At 34.7% G+C, this 18,685-nt stretch overlaps 1 protein-coding gene across 1 annotated transcript; it reads left to right on the top strand.

The window, feature by feature from the left end:
• Positions 1-17,163, top strand: sptlc2b (serine palmitoyltransferase, long chain base subunit 2b). The gene is made up of 12 exons (XM_073853168.1): positions 1-209; positions 4,297-4,488; positions 5,340-5,494; positions 6,095-6,243; positions 6,663-6,787; positions 7,889-7,982; positions 8,367-8,472; positions 8,859-9,078; positions 9,305-9,431; positions 12,808-12,943; positions 13,109-13,238; positions 14,792-17,163. The coding sequence occupies exons 1-12, from the start codon at positions 69-71 to the stop codon at positions 14,906-14,908; spliced, it is 1,692 nt and encodes a 563-aa protein (XP_073709269.1). The 5' UTR covers positions 1-68; the 3' UTR covers positions 14,909-17,163.
• Positions 17,164-18,685: the final 1,522 nt, after the last annotated feature.

Here is an 18,685-nt window from a genome sequence, read left to right as displayed (position 1 = left end):
AGGATACGGGAAATCTAGTGAGATTACACAAGTGAAGCCAGAGACCCAGCACACATCGCCGGCCTGCAATGACACAAAACTCCGCTAGTAAGCTTCTGAATGGAGATACCGTACACCGGACGAAACAAGACAAGAAAGCGGGCGGAAATGGGTTCGTGAAGAACCACTGCTTGTTCCAGCAGAAGCGATACCGCCGCCCGGCGGAGAAGGTGAGGCCGCCTCCTGCGCTACATACACCCGGAAACACGATCCAGTGTACACACAGGGGCCGCTTACTAGAAGTTAAATTAGAAAAAAAAAAAAAAAATCAGTTTGATATTGGTATTGCATTGCGTTTCCGAGTGTGATTTAGGAAAGGAACATTCATCTGGTTTATATTCGTGTGTAGGGAGGGGGTGCTTGGGTGTGTATCATGGTTTCAGTTTTCTATGAAGTTTTTATGTGTTCAGATATTTAACCGTTATATATAACATATTCCACATTTATTTTGAATGTAAGAAATGCTGTTTAATAGCTTTCAGTTAATGTTAAAAATTAATTTACTTTCAGACTTTATTGTATTAAAAATGTCCTTGTCTTTGGACACAGTTAAACATTTCAGTTTAAATGTTTGTTTGTTTATTTATTTATTTATTTACTTGCTTGTTTGCTTATTTGTTTATTTTAATCAGCAACAATTAAATTATGATGGTAAAAATATGAATGATATGATATTACAATTTTAGTTCGTTAGATCATAATTCACAGAATGATGCTAATTGAAGATGCCACATTTAACACCACTTCTGGGGAACATTTGTCTAATTGGACTTTTGACCCAAGCATTATAGTTACAGAAGTATAGCCCTTGTGACAACAAGCCCATGGCCTCCTCATTAAAGCGCCTGAAGCCCCTTCAGTTGTGAATAAATGTACTATAGCAAATTTACCATAACCTAAAATGCTGTATTATTATATATGCATAAAATGCTCTTACTTAACAGCTAGGGTACTAAAAAAAAATTAAATGAAAAATTAAGGACAGAATATTGTTCATTGTTTTTTAAAGCAAATGAATTAAGTGTCGTTCGTCTGCTAGAAGAAACAGTCCCTGGCCTGCAAACTGAAGTTAGTGTTTGTTTTCTATGGGTGTTTTACACATATGGTGAACTGCTGTTTTATGTCATAGCTGCTACTGTACTAAAAAGCTAATTTTACTACAGTTGGAGCTCTGTTTTGACTAATCAGCATCCAAAACTACCTGCTTTACAAGTCATTAGGTAATTTTTATGAATGTTCAAGTAGTTGGATGTGTAGGCTACTGAAACATTGATTTGATATCTTCAGGTCTTCCAGTATTTTCACATTCAAATGTAAGTAATTACTCATCTGTTAAACATTTATATAATGTTTGCTCGTGACTTAATAATGAAAGTTGAGGTTATTATATAATCCCCGCTTTTAATGCTCAATGAAAAGCATCAGCAGCCCATTGCATTGAAAGGAAAGGAAAGGAGATGAATGGATATGTGATCAAATGAATTGTTTGGGCTTAGTGCTTGGTTGTCTCTGTTTGTATTGACACAAGCATGGAAAATAACAGTGTAGTGTTCTATCATGTAACTGGAGAGCAGCGTTTTGTTCTTTGCAACCTGAGGATGTTTGCCCAGAGCACTTTTGAGCTCCATGGGAGCAACAACTTTTCCAAGAACATGAGCATGTTGTCAAGCTAGTTTTTCTTGTCCTAGATCCTTAGCATTAAAATGGAACTATGGGTCAGTTGCAGTATTTATATTTTTTTCCGAAGCTTACAGTAAATTTAACATCGCTAAATGTGCAGGCACACACGCAAACCATGTAAATTAGGTTTTGTCAGTATGTTGATTATTTATATAATATATAGTATTAAATATATATTTAAATTTTAGTAGCACAAATGTATTAAAAAGCTAATAAGATTATTTTACGTCAATCATCTAACAATCTGTTTTAGTCAATCAATTCAGTTTGTTTGTGTATTAGCTCAAAAATATGTTTTAGTAAAATGTATCTAAATATTGCTGTTAATTACAATATATTGTTGTTATTATTCTTTTTAAAATATTTTATGGCTGCTAATATTTTTTAATAATGTGGCCTATATCAGATTTAGTGTACATATGGAGGTGGCTGAAATCACAATTGAAAAGATCCGATTCCTAGTAGTTTGTGGTGTTCACACTGTTATAAAAAAGGCCACACTTTCGCCTATATTTAGAATGCGGCCTATGACTCTGAAGGAAAATGACTGTTAAGACATTTCAAAAGAAGTACATAAATATAGAGATATATAATGAATATCATCAAAAGCCCTTCTGTAAGTAGTTTCAGTAGTTTTGAGTTAACATTTCCAATCCTTATTAAAAGAAGCTTTGTCTGCCTTGTTTCAGAAGGGAACATTGACTGACTTGGAAACTGAACAAATATAAGACTTTCCTGTATTTAGCAATGCAGGTTTTCCCGCAAAGGCTTTCGCATACAGTGCTGCCACAAACTGTTAACCCTGACTTAACTGAGCTTTATGTAAGAAGGCTGATTCAGGGATCTGGAACAATGGGATCAAACCATTCCTTACTGGAAAGGCAGGTTATTGAGTGGATGAAGTTGAAAGAAGCATGAGTTTGTTGTTAAGCAGTGTGTGTGAGTGGCAATGCAAAACGTAAGGACAAACACTGGTTCATTTGCTTGGCCAGAGTAATAAATGGAGCTCTGCTCTTCTGGTCATCTCTGGTATCTGTAACCTCATGTTTAAAGCTTTAAGCAGTTTCAGTCCCAACTACAGTTTGCATTTTCCATAGAGATTGTGAGTATGGGTGGCTACCAGTAGGGCTGGGCGATATGGCAAAAATGTAATCTCGATAATTTTTTCCCCATATTGAACGATAACGATATATATTTCGATATAAGCTGTTGATGTTGCCAGCTTTAAAATAGTATCCCAACAATGACTAAAGCCACAAAAATGAAAGGGTTCATTAAATTACATTTAAAGTATAGTTTATTAACAAAAACAGATTACAGATTTGGCCTTAAAAATTAAAACAACTTACTAAAATAAATTAAAAAAATAAGAGTTGTGACAGAGTATGGTAAATGAGAGTAAATGTACAAAATGTAAACATACAATTATTGTAAAAACATAATTTGTAACACAATTATTTATTTATTTATTTATTATTATTAACACAATTGTTTATTTTCTCTATTATAGGTTGAGCTATTTAAATTAGAGGCAACCACTGCATTTTGAAACAATCTACAGTATAAATAACAAAAAATTACGACACGGTTCTTTCTTAATCGTATTAAGTGCAGACAATTCAGCCATAATCTAAGTAGGCTACTCTCTAAATATTCAAAGTGCAAATAGAGACGGATATTTCAAGCATGATACAGAGCTATAGACATACACAACCTATCATATAGCCTACATACTAATAACAGCCTAGATATGTCATGTAGCCTAATTTGCGTGCATTGGGGGGATTAAAATTGCTTTTGAATGCGCGTGCGTTTTTTGCTTTCGGTTTCAGTTTTAACAATCGCGCCAAACTCTCAGCTGAGCTAAGAGTCACTTTTCAGGTAGCCAAACCACTTATATAACGGAATTCGTGCTACCTTTTTTGTCGACAATTTCAACATCTTTGGATAATAACTAGAAGTTAGTTTCACTTTCGTCGCTGCTTCCTCTCTCTCTTTTTTTTTTGTCGTCCTGGTGTTAAGTTTGCTTCGCAAAGTGCGGTAGGAAATGAACTTTGTACTTTGACATGCACACGCACGATGTACGCTGATTGGCTGTTGTCGCATATTTCTACTGTGTGACTGGCTCTTAGATTAATCCATATCGAGCAAAAAATGTCTAGAGCCTATCATCGTTATTAACATAAATTTTATCGCGATTCGATATGATATCGTTTATCGGCCCAGCCCTAGCTACCAGTGTATTGTTATCCAATGACTAAAAAGTTCAGGGTGTTGTTAGATAGTTGCTTAATAACGCAACTTAAAAGAGCCCATCCTTAAATTTCAGCGTTGTTCTAGTATCTATGTATATTCTTTCAGTGCTCCACCTGTACTGAAATGATCTGTATTTAATCTATTGTGGATATAAATCTGCTGTAATCTGTTTTTTTTTTTGTTTTTTTTTTCAGAATAGCTGTACATTAATGTTGTTTTTATGTTGTTCATGTTTACTTGGTTTTGATTATGTGGTGCACTTTGTAATGTTTAGATATCTGTTTTTCAATATAGATTCTCTTCACATTTTTTCCCCCACAGAACCATCATGCTTCATCCACTTCACTTTATAAAAAGCCATTTGTGGAGTCGTTTGAGGAGACACCACTGCTGGTGGCCGTCCTCACTTACATGGGCTATGGCATCCTTACCATTTTTGGGTATCTGCGAGATTTCCTGAGGGACTGGAAGTTTGAGAAGTGTCATCTGGCCAGAGAGAGAGAAGAACACAGGGTACGGTTATAACATATTTGTAGTGCTTGACTGACTTTATTTAGTTAATGCTGCACTGAGTAATATATTTCACATAATATGTTTACAACCCTCGAGACAAGATAACTGAATTTACACTAAAGACATATTTACAAGTTTAAATATGATTCTTAAAGCTGTGCATTGTCACCTGGATGTCAAAAACCATTTACAACTGTTTTGTGATACTTGTTCACAAGTCTCTTGTTTATCCTGAGCAGTTAAACTGACTGCTGATCTTTAGTTTTAAAGCAGTTTAACAGTAATAAACAGAAAAATAAAAACGAATATTGCAAACTTAATCAGATATGAGACAAATTCAAATTCTGCTGTAAACCAGCTCTAAAAACTCTACAGAAGACATGTTGTGTTGCTATTTAGTTTGAGTCAGTTCAGTGTTACTTCAGTTCAGTTTGTTGATGTGAAGTGATGTTGCAAAATTTACCAATTATGAGACAAAATTTGTGAAATCAATAAGTTTATTCAGCTATAAGGTAGTTTTACAGCAGACGTTAGTCCTGTCATCTAGCTTAAGTCAGTTCAAGTTTTGTTATTATCCAATAGAGTCGGTGCAGTCAAATCGATAATGTAGTGTTACTGAATATTAAGTGTCTTTAGGCAAGCCAAAGGCGAGCAATCCAAACTCCATCTGGTGATAGAAATGGAGAATAAAAAAAAAAACCTTGGGAGAAACCAGGCTCATCGGGGGCCCAGTTCACCTCTGGCAACACAATGTGATTTATGATTCCAGGCTGCATCACAAGTCATTTTTGTGGCTTGAAATGTAAAATTAATGTAGTGTTATGTTTTTGCTTTTGATGCTCTGTTTCCAGGATTTTGTTCCACTGTACCAAGACTTTGAGAACTTCTACACCAGGAATCTGTACATGAGAATAAGAGACAACTGGAACAGGCCCATATGCAGCGTCCCTGGAGCCAAGATGGACCTTGTGGATCGGGTCACACCTGACTACAACTGGACCTTTGAGTGAGTGTTAGATTGTGGATCCAACACCAGGATGTTGGATGCAGTCTACTAGATTCTGTCAGAAAATGTCTGTTTTGACTGAGTTTTGTTCATTGAAAAATCTAAGTTGAATCTTAGTACTCAGTCGGACTTTGTCTGAATAAAACCAATTCATAAAGTGTTATACCGAAGCATAAGCATTTTTTTTTTATTATACCGGCTGCTGAAAATAGAAACAGAAAGTGATTTTAGATTGTAATATTAAAAACAGCAGTATTGCTGTTTTTACTCTATTTTTGCAGCCTTGGTGCAGATAAGAGAGTATCAAAAACTTAAACATATTAACTATCCCAAACTTTTAACTGGTAATGTATACTGTATGTAGAAAGAAGCATGAATGAAGTACAGCTCTGATGTGTTACCACATACACACACATACATTTCTATTAAGAATCTTTCATGATTCTTCATGAGTCTGTGTGTGATACACATACAGTAATGGATATGGTTTTAGAGGCCCTATATTCTTTCTTTTAAAAGTAGTGTGTGTTGTTTTTATATTAGTATTATTTTATATATGTTTAGGTTATTCATGTTTTTTCCCTTTGATTTTTCTTGCAGACACACAGGAAATGTTCTGAAAGATGTTATTAATATGGGCTCATATAACTACCTCGGCTTTGCTGAGAAAACCGGCACATGCGCTGATGCTGCCTCTGAGTGCACTGTGAAATATGGCGTGGGGGTGAGCAGCACCAGGCAAGAGATAGGTAATAAATACTTACTCTCTCAGGCTTTACAGCCACTACTTCTCTGATATAATAGGGGCCAAATAATGACATGACACTTTTTGGGTAGGTTTAAATAGATTTTGATCCATATATTTGGTCCTCATAAGTCTTCTTATAATATTAATCAAAATTTTGACCTTGACATGATAATTTTTACCCTTTCACTGACACACAGAATACTTATTCATATATTCAGTTCTTGTTGAGTCAAAACCTGGTGAGCATTCGCTTTTATGGTGGAATAGAAATGTGCAGCACTATGAAAAACTCTTCTTATCTAACCTTTATCATTGGAGTCTGATGTTTGCATAATGGCAAAACAAAAAGATGGAAACTGTTTTATTATTAGACAAAACTGTTGTTAAACATGTCTTTAAGGTATTTGTTATCACTTGCAGGAAATCTTGACAAACATGAGGAGCTGGAGAAGCTGGTGGCCAGGTTTTTAGGGGTTGAGTCATCCATGGTGTTTGGAATGGGCTTTGCTACAAATTCCATGAATATTCCTGCGCTCATGGGAAAGGTAAGGGTTTTACTATAAACAAACATTAAGTAAAATGGAATGCTAAGAATTTCCTTTTTAAATCAGAGCCTAGTAGAGTGAGAAAGAAAATTGTGGATCGGGAGTTCTGTTTTTGTTCTTTTATTGAAAAACTTTCAATGATCATATCTGTACCTTCACAGATTGCTTTGGCTCTAACAAGAAATTTGTCATAACTGAGTCGTAACATGGTATTGGAAGCTATTAGGCTTAGAATGTGTAGACACATTTTTGCTTTCATTCACAACAGAGTTGATTACTTTTGGAGAATTCCAACTTGTCCCCCCGCATACAAAATTAAATATCTCCACCTGGAAATCCTGGTCAAATCAGGGCATAAAATAGGGCTGTGCAATATATCGAACGATATTGTGAGGCGCGTTTAGTCAATGAAGCCGGTGCTTTGATTAGTAGTAAATCTCCATCACGTGCGTTCCGCTCAGGTTCCGCTGGAGCGGCAATTGATACACAGAGACGTAAATCTCTGACAAGCTACGCCATATCGCGCTAAATATCGAAAGCGATAGAGATTTACGTCTCTGTGTATCAATTGCCGCTCCAGCGGAACCTGAGCGGAACGCACGTGATGGAGATTTACTACTAATCAAAGCACCGGCTTCATTGACTAAACGCGCCTCACAATATCGTTCGATATATTGCACAGCCCTAGCATAAAATGCTTTTATGGTCTTCAAAGGTTCACACTGGTATTGAATCTGGGATTCGAAATGATTTCAAAATGATTCACAAATAGAAATAAAGTAGGTAAAATTAAAAAGAAGATTGAGAAATCCAGAAATTAAGAAAATTGAATTAACTTGTCATAGTGTGGTCATGAAGAGGTACAAACACTAAAGTACTCAAAAACCCCATTAGTAATACCAATATGATTAAATATGTCAGACATTGTTCTCTTACTAGTTATGTTTTTGGAAACACTGATATATATTTTTTAAATATCTCTTTGTTTACATTTGAAATTTGGCTTTGTGTCTCATCAACTCTTTAGCTAACAGGTTTAGTATTATTTTATGTACTTTTTTGCTTTTTATTATATTAACGGTATGTGTGCATTTCACCTAGGGCTGTCTGATCTTAAGTGATGAGCTCAATCATGCATCTCTGGTTCTGGGTGCCCGTCTCTCTGGCTCTACCATCCGTGTATTCAAACACAACAGTAAGTTCATCCTACCAATTATTTTTATTTATTTATTTATTTATTGGCCCACAGTAAAAATAAAAAGGCTGGACAAAAGCAATCACAACCAGTTAAATAATATTTGATGTTTAATATATACGATTGTGGACCAAAATGAGTTTACGTTGCGTGGCTCAGACATAGAAATTCCCTTATTACTGAACGCTTATGTTTTCGTAATAAATTAGTAATGTGTGATCAATGTACCTGAATAGGCTAATATAATTCAACCTCAAGGAAAAAAATGCAATAAAAAAATTTGTATGCCATAGTTTTTATTTCCTGCTCGCTAAGAACAGCACTAGCAATAACATCTATTAAGATGCCTGCTCATAAATTCTACTTTCTAACCGTTACTCTCAGATATGCAAAGTCTGGAGAAGTTGCTCCGGGATGCTATTGTGCATGGCCAACCTAGAACCCACCGGCCCTGGAAAAAGATCCTCATCGTCGTTGAGGGAATTTACAGGTATAGCAGAAATCTTTTTCTACCTTCTTCACTCTCTAAACTCTTCTTTTTTTGACTTTAGCAGAAACTTGATGTATTTTGTGCAAAGCATATGCAAATGAAGATTGGTTTGCATGACTTTTTTTTGTTTGTTTGAATGAAGGCCATTTCATTCTTTGTCAGCGCATAAAGAGGCAAGCATTAATATTAATATTAATATTGACTAAATTCATCACATGTACATTCATTGCAATGCCAGAGGAGGATAGGATGAAATGTATGTTTTTTTTTTTTTTTTTTAAATATGTTTTAAGGAATTTAATATTTAAAAAAAAAAAAAAAAAAAAGTTGAAAAGCACTTTCTAGTCTTCTATGACTTAATAGTACACCTGCATTTTTCTTTTTAGCATGGAGGGCTCAATAGTGCGACTTCCTGAGGTCATTGCCCTAAAGAAAAAGTACAAAGCCTACCTTTACCTGGATGAGGCCCACAGTATCGGGGCACTAGGACCAAGAGGCAGAGGTGTGGTGGACTACTTTGGCCTGGATCCATCTGACGTTGACATCATGATGGGCACTTTCACCAAGAGCTTTGGTGCTGCTGGAGGATACATTGGAGGAAAGAAGGTTTGTGACCAATTTTGCTGCCGATGGCGTATCACATTAGATCACATTTGTATCACTACACACACACAAGAATCACACCTGATTGTTTGAGTCTGGACTGCAGCATATAATTTTAGCAGCAAACTCTCTGTCCCCCAATTCCAATAGTTTATAATGAGATCTGGATTGCGGCTTACATTTATCTTAAGTAGCAATTCTTGCGTAATAATTATCTTTTTTTTTGTAGGAGCTGATTGATTACCTCCGCTTACATTCACACAGTGCAGTTTATGCTACCTCAATGTCCCCACCCATCACCCAGCAAATTATCACTTCTATGAAGTGCATTATGGGAGAGGATGGCACCACATTAGGTGAGTTTAGAATTTAGTAGAAATATAGTAGTTTTGTATTTGTACATTTAAAAAATATGGAATGTAAAAAAGAGCCACAAGATGGCAGCAATAACTAATGGAAAACAGAAGAAGAAAAAGATGGAAAAGAAGAGCTGTGGTTATTTATAATTTAACAAATGTTGTTGCATAACGTAACCTGTACTTTGAATTCCATGCTGTTCCCCTGTGTACTTTCTTGTGTGTTTTTGTGTATATTACACAAAACTTTGACCTGGCACGCTGTTGGAAACTTGTGAGCAAAACACTTGTCATCTGTTGAGAAGTGTTTAGATCTGTTGAGGCCAGAAATATACTCCTCACAAGTATGCAAATTCAGATAAAAATGCTTGGGCAACACATTGCAAGTGGATGTTAATGTTACAGTGGTGTTAACAAACTTCTGTAAAGGGGGAAACCTTCCAATGTCTGTGCTAGTACAAGTAATGTGAAAGTTCAGGAAACTAGATATAATCTGCTCTGCCATGACAGTAGTTAACTTCAAAAGAAAATAAAAAATTATAGAATGCAGTGTATATGTTGTATATTGATTTCGGAAAGCAGTGGAATCAGACATCAAGCTTGTATAGCTATTAGCTGTAGGCATTTGCGTCAATGTTCTTAAATTGTTAGAACTGCAAGAATATTTCCAGTGTTGAAAAGTGTTAATTGTCAGCAGAAACACAATCTTTTTGAGTTTGTTTAGGAAAAGTAAACTTGATGACTCAGCGATTGGTTACACATGGTAACTCCATCTCTGCTGACAGTTTGAGGCAGCAAACCCAGTTTCACCCCTGATTGATTTAGCAGGGCGTTCGTTTGGAAAACCACATCTATACCCCAAACACACATGCACACACACACTGCATCTGGAGCTATTCGTGCACTTGTGAGGCTTTAGAATGAGAGAAAGAAGGCTGTACATTCCTCTCTGTGAGATAATGGATGTTGACGGAGCTTGAAGACTTGGTGAGCTTCTTCAACACCAAAGTCATGGGTTCAGTTCCCAGGGAACTTGCATACCGATAAAATGTGTTCGTTTGAATCAAAGAAATCATGTCTGCTAGCTAGGTTGAATACTATATCGAATTTAACACGCTGAACAATCAGTATGTTGTTTAACAACAGTACAATCCAGTACAACTTATCTTCGTATCTATGATTCAAAATTAAAAATGGCACTACCTTAAGGTCAATTAGTACTCTTAGCAGCATGAAAATAACTCCTTATATTCAAGTTGTGAATTGATTATACACAAAAAGCAAGCAAATAGCACTTAATAGCTGTCAGTCACTGGCCTAGTGTCCCTAGTTGCACAATTAATGTGCAGCCCTAGAGATTCTTCCTAGTACATTTTAGTAATCAAGAAAAACTATGTAGGGCAGGACTTGATTTTGTCCATCAGGCATTGATTGGATTGAGAACTGTAGCCAAAACTTGCACTTAATTTATCGGTAACACTTTACAATAAGGTTCATTAGTTAACATTAGTTAACCACATTAGTTAACATAAACTAATAATGAACTGCACTTATACAGCATTTATTAATCTTTGTTAATGTTAATTTCAACATTTACTAATACATTATTAAAATCTTGTTAACATTAGTTAATGCAGTGTGAACTAACATGAACAAACAATGAACAACTGTATTTCCGTTAACTAACGTTAATGAAGATTAGTAAATACAGTAACTAATGTATTGCTCATGGTTAGTTCATGTTAGTTAATACATTAACTAATGTTTAACTAATGAACCTTATTGTAAAGTGTTACCAATTTATCTTTATTTATTTATACAGCACTTTATACAATACAGATTGTTTCAAGGAAAAAATGATTCGAACTGAATTCAATTCTGCTGTTTTTAAGCGGGTCTGAAAAGACAGTAGTAAACAGTCATTATTCATACAGTCTTTTTATTTAATGGATAAAACATCACAGAATCATGGAAGTTTAAAATGAACTAAGAGCAGTGTCTAAAGGGCCACATATCTCATCCAACTCTTGCATTTTTTGAGATTTTTGGATGAATTTAGGAACAGAACAAACTAAAAATAATTGCCAAAAAAGTGTCTAAGAGGTTCAGAAGCTTTAAAGCATGACAGGCAAAATGACAGATAGCAACAACTTCTCAGCAGAATTTGGCTGGTATTTGAGTGACTGGTTTCTGGAGGCCAGTGACTAAAAAATCTATATATTTAACTTTAACTTTAGTTATCCCCATTCCCCTATGAGACTATCAGAAAAGAGATGTTGTTGCAAGTGGCAGGGCACATTAACGTATTAGATAAAATATACTTGAATGTTAGCATATGTACAATAAGCTTCAACATTTCATAAAAAAAGTGTTCTCAATTTTGATTTCATTTTCATTATGACTTATAGTTTACATGTCAGGCACTATATTATCTAGTGGAAGATTGCTTAATTAATCTGCTAATAAACTAAATGTTAAAATACAGTTAGGAGCAGTTGTGCCATTTTTGTTTTGGAATAAGACAAAATATTTCTTTCTGATAGAGATACAGGCAACACAAACCGTATTATGACGTTCACTTCAAGCTTAATTTATAAAGAACCAGATTAACTTGCATTGCCTTGCTGGCTGTTGTAGGTTGGGTTGGACAGTTTTTCTCTTCAAGTCTTTATCAATATTCTCAATCCTGAATATTGTGAGAAAGAGCTTTCCTTTCTCAGGAGCCCCTCACTATGAATGGAATGTCAAACAAGTGAAAACTAATACTGGAGAGTATATCTCTACCTCTCCCCAAAGGATCATTCTGCACTGTTCAAAGTGGATTTGAATTCCTTTGGCTTCAGATAAAACAGCCTCCCGCTTTTCATTTGCCATGTGCTGGCATGGAACTTGTGGAGATGTTTGCAATTTAGCTTTTTGCTATTCCTGTTGTTGGATATAAAGAACGTTCGATTGACACAACACAATTACCTGCTTTGGTGTATGTGGGCATTAAACATAATGTTAACCATTGGGTTTTGACCATTGATGTTTAGGGTGTTGTAACATTGTTGCTATGCAGGTTTAGGTGTGCTCTGGCTGGTTGCTTACTGGTCTAGACAAAGAGATATTCTGGTAAAAATGGTTTAACTGTAACGGCACACTTCTCTGTCTTAACAACAACACAACTTAAGATATGATTCATGTCCACACCACAAACAGTGTGGGATGAGTTACACACCGAAACTTACTTGAAGTATGAGCAATAGTAAGCATTAAGCCAAGTAATCACCATTAATTAATAAATAGCAAGGGCACAGTATCTTGGAAAGGGTTAGAAGCTGGTTTGCGAGGATGACAATGATTTGTATTTCTTGATTTGTTCTCTTTAATGCAGGTCAGGAAAGACTCCGTCAGCTGTCAGAAAACACAACCTACTTTCGCAGGAGATTAAATGAGATGGGATTTATCATCTATGGGAACAATGACTCCCCTGTTGTACCCTTGATGCTCTACATGCCAGCTAAAATCGGGTCAGTCTCACTTTTTGTTTAACTGAATTGTGGCTATTGTATTTGATGATATGCTAGTGAGAGGATGAAATATGGATTATTTTTTCCTTTTTAGATTTAGAAGGAAGCAATTTCATGTTTTGTCCGTTTTTATGATTTCATTTATTTTGTATACTTGCTGTTTAGAGCATTTGGGCGGGAGATGGTGAAGAGGAACATTGGGACAGTGGTGGTTGGCTTCCCTGCCACACCCATCATTGAGTCCCGAGCACGCTTTTGTGTTTCTGCTGCCCACACGAGAAAGATGCTCGACACAGTGAGTATCACATGAACACTTGTAAAACAATAATTGTAAAAATAATGACACAAATTGTTTTGTAATATATTTTTTTGATTTTGGTGTAAAATAGTACTCATAGTTTCATGAGCTTCACCAATAAGTCTTAAAGGGGTCCTATGATGCTTTGTTACAAAGTCTTTATTTTGTTTTGGGGGTGCACTAGAACATGCTCTCATGCTTGGTGGTTTGAAAAACATATTATTTTTCACATAATTTACGTTATTACAATAGCTTGTAGCTCAAGTAGTTCCGGGTGTGGTGAATGCCCACCTTTAAAAAAAATGATGTTTTATTAACAAGGTTAGGGAGGAGCGCGATCAGATAATCAACCGATTCGGCACAGGTGTAATCCGTTTAACCAATCATCCTAATCAGCACAACACATATATAAACAGACCGCTTATTTACCTACGTCCTGTGACAATTTTTTGGCATCCCTCCTCCACCTCAACTCCCCACTTTTTTTTTTTTTTTTCTTTTTCGTTTTTATCCCATACTAGGGATAGGGGGAGTTCTCTGGGTTCGGCCTGTATTCCGGGCCCAGAGCCCTCCCCCAGGACAGCACGCCAAAATATGCTTTTTACATGCTCAAGCAGATTAGATGTAAGGGCGAACTCGTGAAACAAAATGTGTTGTGATTGTTTAGCAGTCCCATTGCGTTGCGACGCAGCAACCGATGATCGTCACTTTAGTCAATGCTTGTGTTTTCATCAGTTGCGGCTCCGCATGCGTTTCAACGCTCTATACCGCACACATCAATGGCGCGGCTCTGACACGGCGTCGGAGCAGTTCGCGGCCACTTGAGTCAATGCTTGCGTTTATACCAGCCGCCCTGCGGCTCGCTGAAGCATCCCAGAAGTGGCTATCCATGCTACATTGCTAAATTTGGGCTAATCCCCCACCTCGTCCCTCCCCATCCGCCAACGATTTGAATTTCCGTTGGCAGGATTTATTTGAATGATATTCTAATGAGCTTTGTGACATCATAACAATGCTGTGTAGTCCAAATGAGCTGTTCGTTGTAGTTCTTGAAAAGGGATTTTTCTCCTTTTGGAGTGGACTTTGAGATTTGGAACTTTGTAGATGTTTTTTAATGCCCAAAAATATGCACCACAAACTGACTAAAATTCAAAAAGTTAAAAAGCATAATAGGACCGCTTTAATGTATTAGGCAAAATGTGGTTTACTTTTTCATTTTCCAAACTAGTTCTTAACTTAACCTATTAGATTTCTTTGGTACTTTAATGCAAGATCTGTCCCTACTTAACCTCGCAGCGAATGTTTTCAAACCACATGAAGTGGCAGAGAGAAAAATTATTGTTCCTGCGCTTCAGTCATTTCTCTATGAATCTCTGACTCACCTCATAGTCAACTAGAAACGTAAACATTAAAGGAATAATTTTCTCCAAAAACAACAGCCTGTCATCATTTAGCAATCACTCAACATCATGTTTTACCAATGCCACCATATTATTTCTCAACCAAACATTTATTCAATTGTTAATAATATTTCTTCTTGACTCTCTCAGGCTTTAAATGCCATCAGTGAAGTTGGAGATCTACTCCAGCTGAAGTACTCAAGAAAAAACAGACATGGGAGTGAAGCAACTGACTGTTTTTCTTATCTGGAGAGCCACCAGGACTAGCACTTTTCTATGATGGACTGAATGTGTCTTTCTTTGACCCCAGAGCGATTTATGTGTAACTTAAGCACCACTTTCTTGTTAATTCATTTCAGTGGACACTCATTGAAGCCCACCGACTGACCAAATTTCAAGTCTTACCTCTGAGTTCAGTAACCAGTTTTCATTTAATTGTGCAATATCAACTGTAGTGAAGACTTCACATCACTGTGTTCAGCATCAGAAATGACACAGGATAAAAGTTAATGCCTTAGTGTCAGGGCTAATTTACCATATTTACCTTCTACACAGTCCGAAACAAATGACAGTACACAAAAATATTTTCAAATATTTTATACAAATATTATCAGTGTTTTTGTCTTGTTTTCCATGAAAAAATCTTAAATAAGATTAATTTACTCAGGGTTAAGGTTAGACCTTTTTACTCAGTTTGCAAATGTTTTAATAAAATAAAATTATTACAAAAGTAAGTAAGATTTATGCTTTAAACAAATAAAAAATGATCCTAATTCAAGACATTATATTATCTGAAAAGTCTTATATTATAGTTTTACTTTCAAACTAGTCAAACTTTAAACAAAATTGAAGGATATTTAGATTTTAGTAGAAAACAAGACAGAAATCCTGATTAAGGAAATTATTATTTTTTTTTTTTCAGTGTACAGGAAAACAGTGACCCCACACTGGCATCTTTATGTGTACTTCTACAAGTGTCATGTTTGAATAAGAAATAAGCTTGAATATAAAAGATAAATCTCCTTATGAAGGAGAGAATTTATTATAGTTAAAACAGTAAATAAGAATGTGACTTTATATCCATATAAATATATCTATAAAAATATTGACACATATTTATTAATGCACATTGCAGTGCGTCTGCAATTAACTTACCACATACTAGCTTGATGTAGGTCCGCAAATCTTCAAATATCAAATTTTTAAAATCTTTTTCAGAGTGCAAATATCATTTCATAGGTAAATTAGCAATGTCTTAGTGAACTTGTACAGAGGAATACTGACAACATTCTTTGTTTTGTTTTATCAGAGCTTTCTCTTATGGAAAATTTATGTTTTCTGTATTTTAATTTGTGTTGTGGTACTTTCCACGAATAGGGTACAGTTTGATGTCCCTTACCCTTTTCTCTTCTTTTTTTAATTAAGCACTAGAGGAACAAAGCCCATACTTGTAAAAAGAAATCTCTGAACATTATTTACAATTGTGTTACTCAAGTTATATACATTTTGTATGTCTTTTAATTAGTTTATTTAATATTTATTGCAAGAAAATAACAGTCACATAAATTCTGGGGTATTAAACTATATGTAGACATTTTTTTGCAAAACCTCATATGCAAAAATAGAACATGATAAAACATCAAATATAATATTTAGATGATGATGAATTGCCTTAATACTGACCATATGTTTAAAAATGCATTTTTTAAAAGAATTTCAGGACATAATTTGTACTCTGTTTGTGGAAGGTCCCTTTATGTCTTACTTGAATATCTGTTGACGGTTTGCATATCTCACCAATAAGTATGATATCTACACTTATTAAGTGTATTATGTCTTAGCCAGGGCATTTCACAAAGGCAGAAATCTTTCATTGAGCCAACAGACAATGTTCATTCAGCATTTCATTCTATATATCTGCTGTTAATAGACAGCAGTGAAAAATGTTTGTTACCTTTTGTATTGTTATAGTGTCTTTTGATTTGCTTTTTAAGTTAAATCTTTTTTAAGAGCTTGTGTTCTTCTAACAAAAGTGCTAATACGGGTCACTGACATGATATGAAGAGCTCTTGTCTGTATGTATGATGATGTGGCTTATGGATGCCTGTCGGATGTACATTTCTTTTTACCTTAATATTTATTTTCCATTCCCTTTTGTGTTCTTAAGTCTTGTTCTTAATCGGAAAGGCGGCTCTGAATATGCCTCTGAATGGAGACATATGTAAATGGGACTGTATGACCTCAGAGCTACTAATGACTGTTAAGAGATGCAGATATGACATTGGCTAATGGGCTTGAAGCAGCTTGTATAAATGCAAGTAATGCCACCGAGCTGCATTTGACTGTGATACCAAAGGGCATTCCATTATTTTTGTTTGTTTGTTTCTTAAGCATTTTGAGTTGCAATTATCATCAGCTATACATGCTGTCACATTTGTCACACTTCTCCATGCAAGAAACTGAAATTTATTGAATGTGACTGATCATTTGTTTCTGAAAATAATTAAATAACTTATCTTGAACATTTTTTTTCTCCAGAATCCATGTCATTGTAATCATCAGATCTCAGATAAGCAAAGCAATCTTTACTCATTTTGTTTTCATAAAGAAAAAAACAATCTTTTACTCAGTCACATACAGACTGTATGATAAACATGGTATAATGAAAAGCTATTCAGTGAAAAGTTTAAAGTTAAATTTTTATTATTTCCTTATTGAAGACAAATGAGAAACCACCTACTTTAGCTTAAAAAATAGCTATACATTTTGCTACTGCATGATAATTTTTTTCTATAATCAAATTGGCAAGTTAAGTCATTTTGACTTAAAATATATTCAACTGCTTAAATTCTAAAGATTTATTAAATCTGATATTTAGAAAAGAAAACTGAAATTAGTTAAATTATTTTGAGTTAAAGTAATAGAAAAAAAAAAGTTACCATAATGATGATTATATAATTTTTACAGTGTATATATTTTTTACAATATATATATTGTAATCCCTTACTGATTCCAAATTACATAATATATTACATTATACATTAAAGGTAATATAATCAGATTACTTTTTGATTACTTTTAGATTACTTTTGACCTAACCCGTTTATCACATTGATTTAAACAGGATAATCTTGTACCATAATGAAAATACAAAGAGTGAGAAAATATTGTAATTAACAACATGAAGTGCATTAAACATTATATTACATCAAGGTTCCCCAAACTGGGGTTCATAAAGAAACTGCAGGGGATTTGTGAGTTGAATAAAAGGCTAACAAGTAATGAAATAATTAAAATGTAAAATCTAAATATTACACTTACAAAACAAAAAAATGTGTTTACCTGCACACCATATGACCATTAACCAATATCAGAGAACCTTGGATGTGCAAATGTGATACTTATATATTAAAACATTTTTTTTATTCAAATAAAACATTCTAATTTTTCAAATTATATATTAAAACATTTATTTTAAAATCTTATGGGTAAAGGGGTCATTGATTATGGTTTCACTTTTTTAACTTTTGTTAGTGTGTAATGTTGCTGTTTGAGCATAATCAACATCTGCAAAGTTACGATCCTCAAAGTTCAATGCAAAGTGAGATACTGTCTTTTACAGAATTGCTGATTGACCACCCCTTTAAGGTAAATATATGTGAAAGGTGAAAGAGGTGAAAGAGGTTCAGATGACAAAAAGTTTGACAATGCAAATAAGAAATAACGAGAATTTGTGCATTTTAATGAGTTTGAAAGACAAAAGCCTTTCAATAATATAATAATACATGGTTAACTTACTGAGTGAAAATTCAAATAAAAATGTGTTCATAAGTAGTTGATGCAATGTTGAAACACTTCTTAAAATTAAAATGATTTCTGTAAATCCATTGATCAAATGCTGTGTTGCCACCTGATTATCTGTGAATGTCCACAAAACTGGACTTTCTGAGTGTATATAAGCTGTAGACTATTTTAGAAAGAAAAATTTAAAAGATAAAAATGAGGAAGTAGAGAGAATCAATAAAAGTGACCCTGGACCACAAA

This window comes from Garra rufa, chromosome 13 (genome assembly GCF_049309525.1).
Source record: "Garra rufa chromosome 13, GarRuf1.0, whole genome shotgun sequence".
In the NCBI taxonomy this organism is placed as follows: domain Eukaryota; kingdom Metazoa; phylum Chordata; class Actinopteri; order Cypriniformes; family Cyprinidae; genus Garra; species Garra rufa.
Note: the sequence above shows the minus strand (reverse complement) of the source record. Positions and strands in the feature narration are given on the sequence as shown.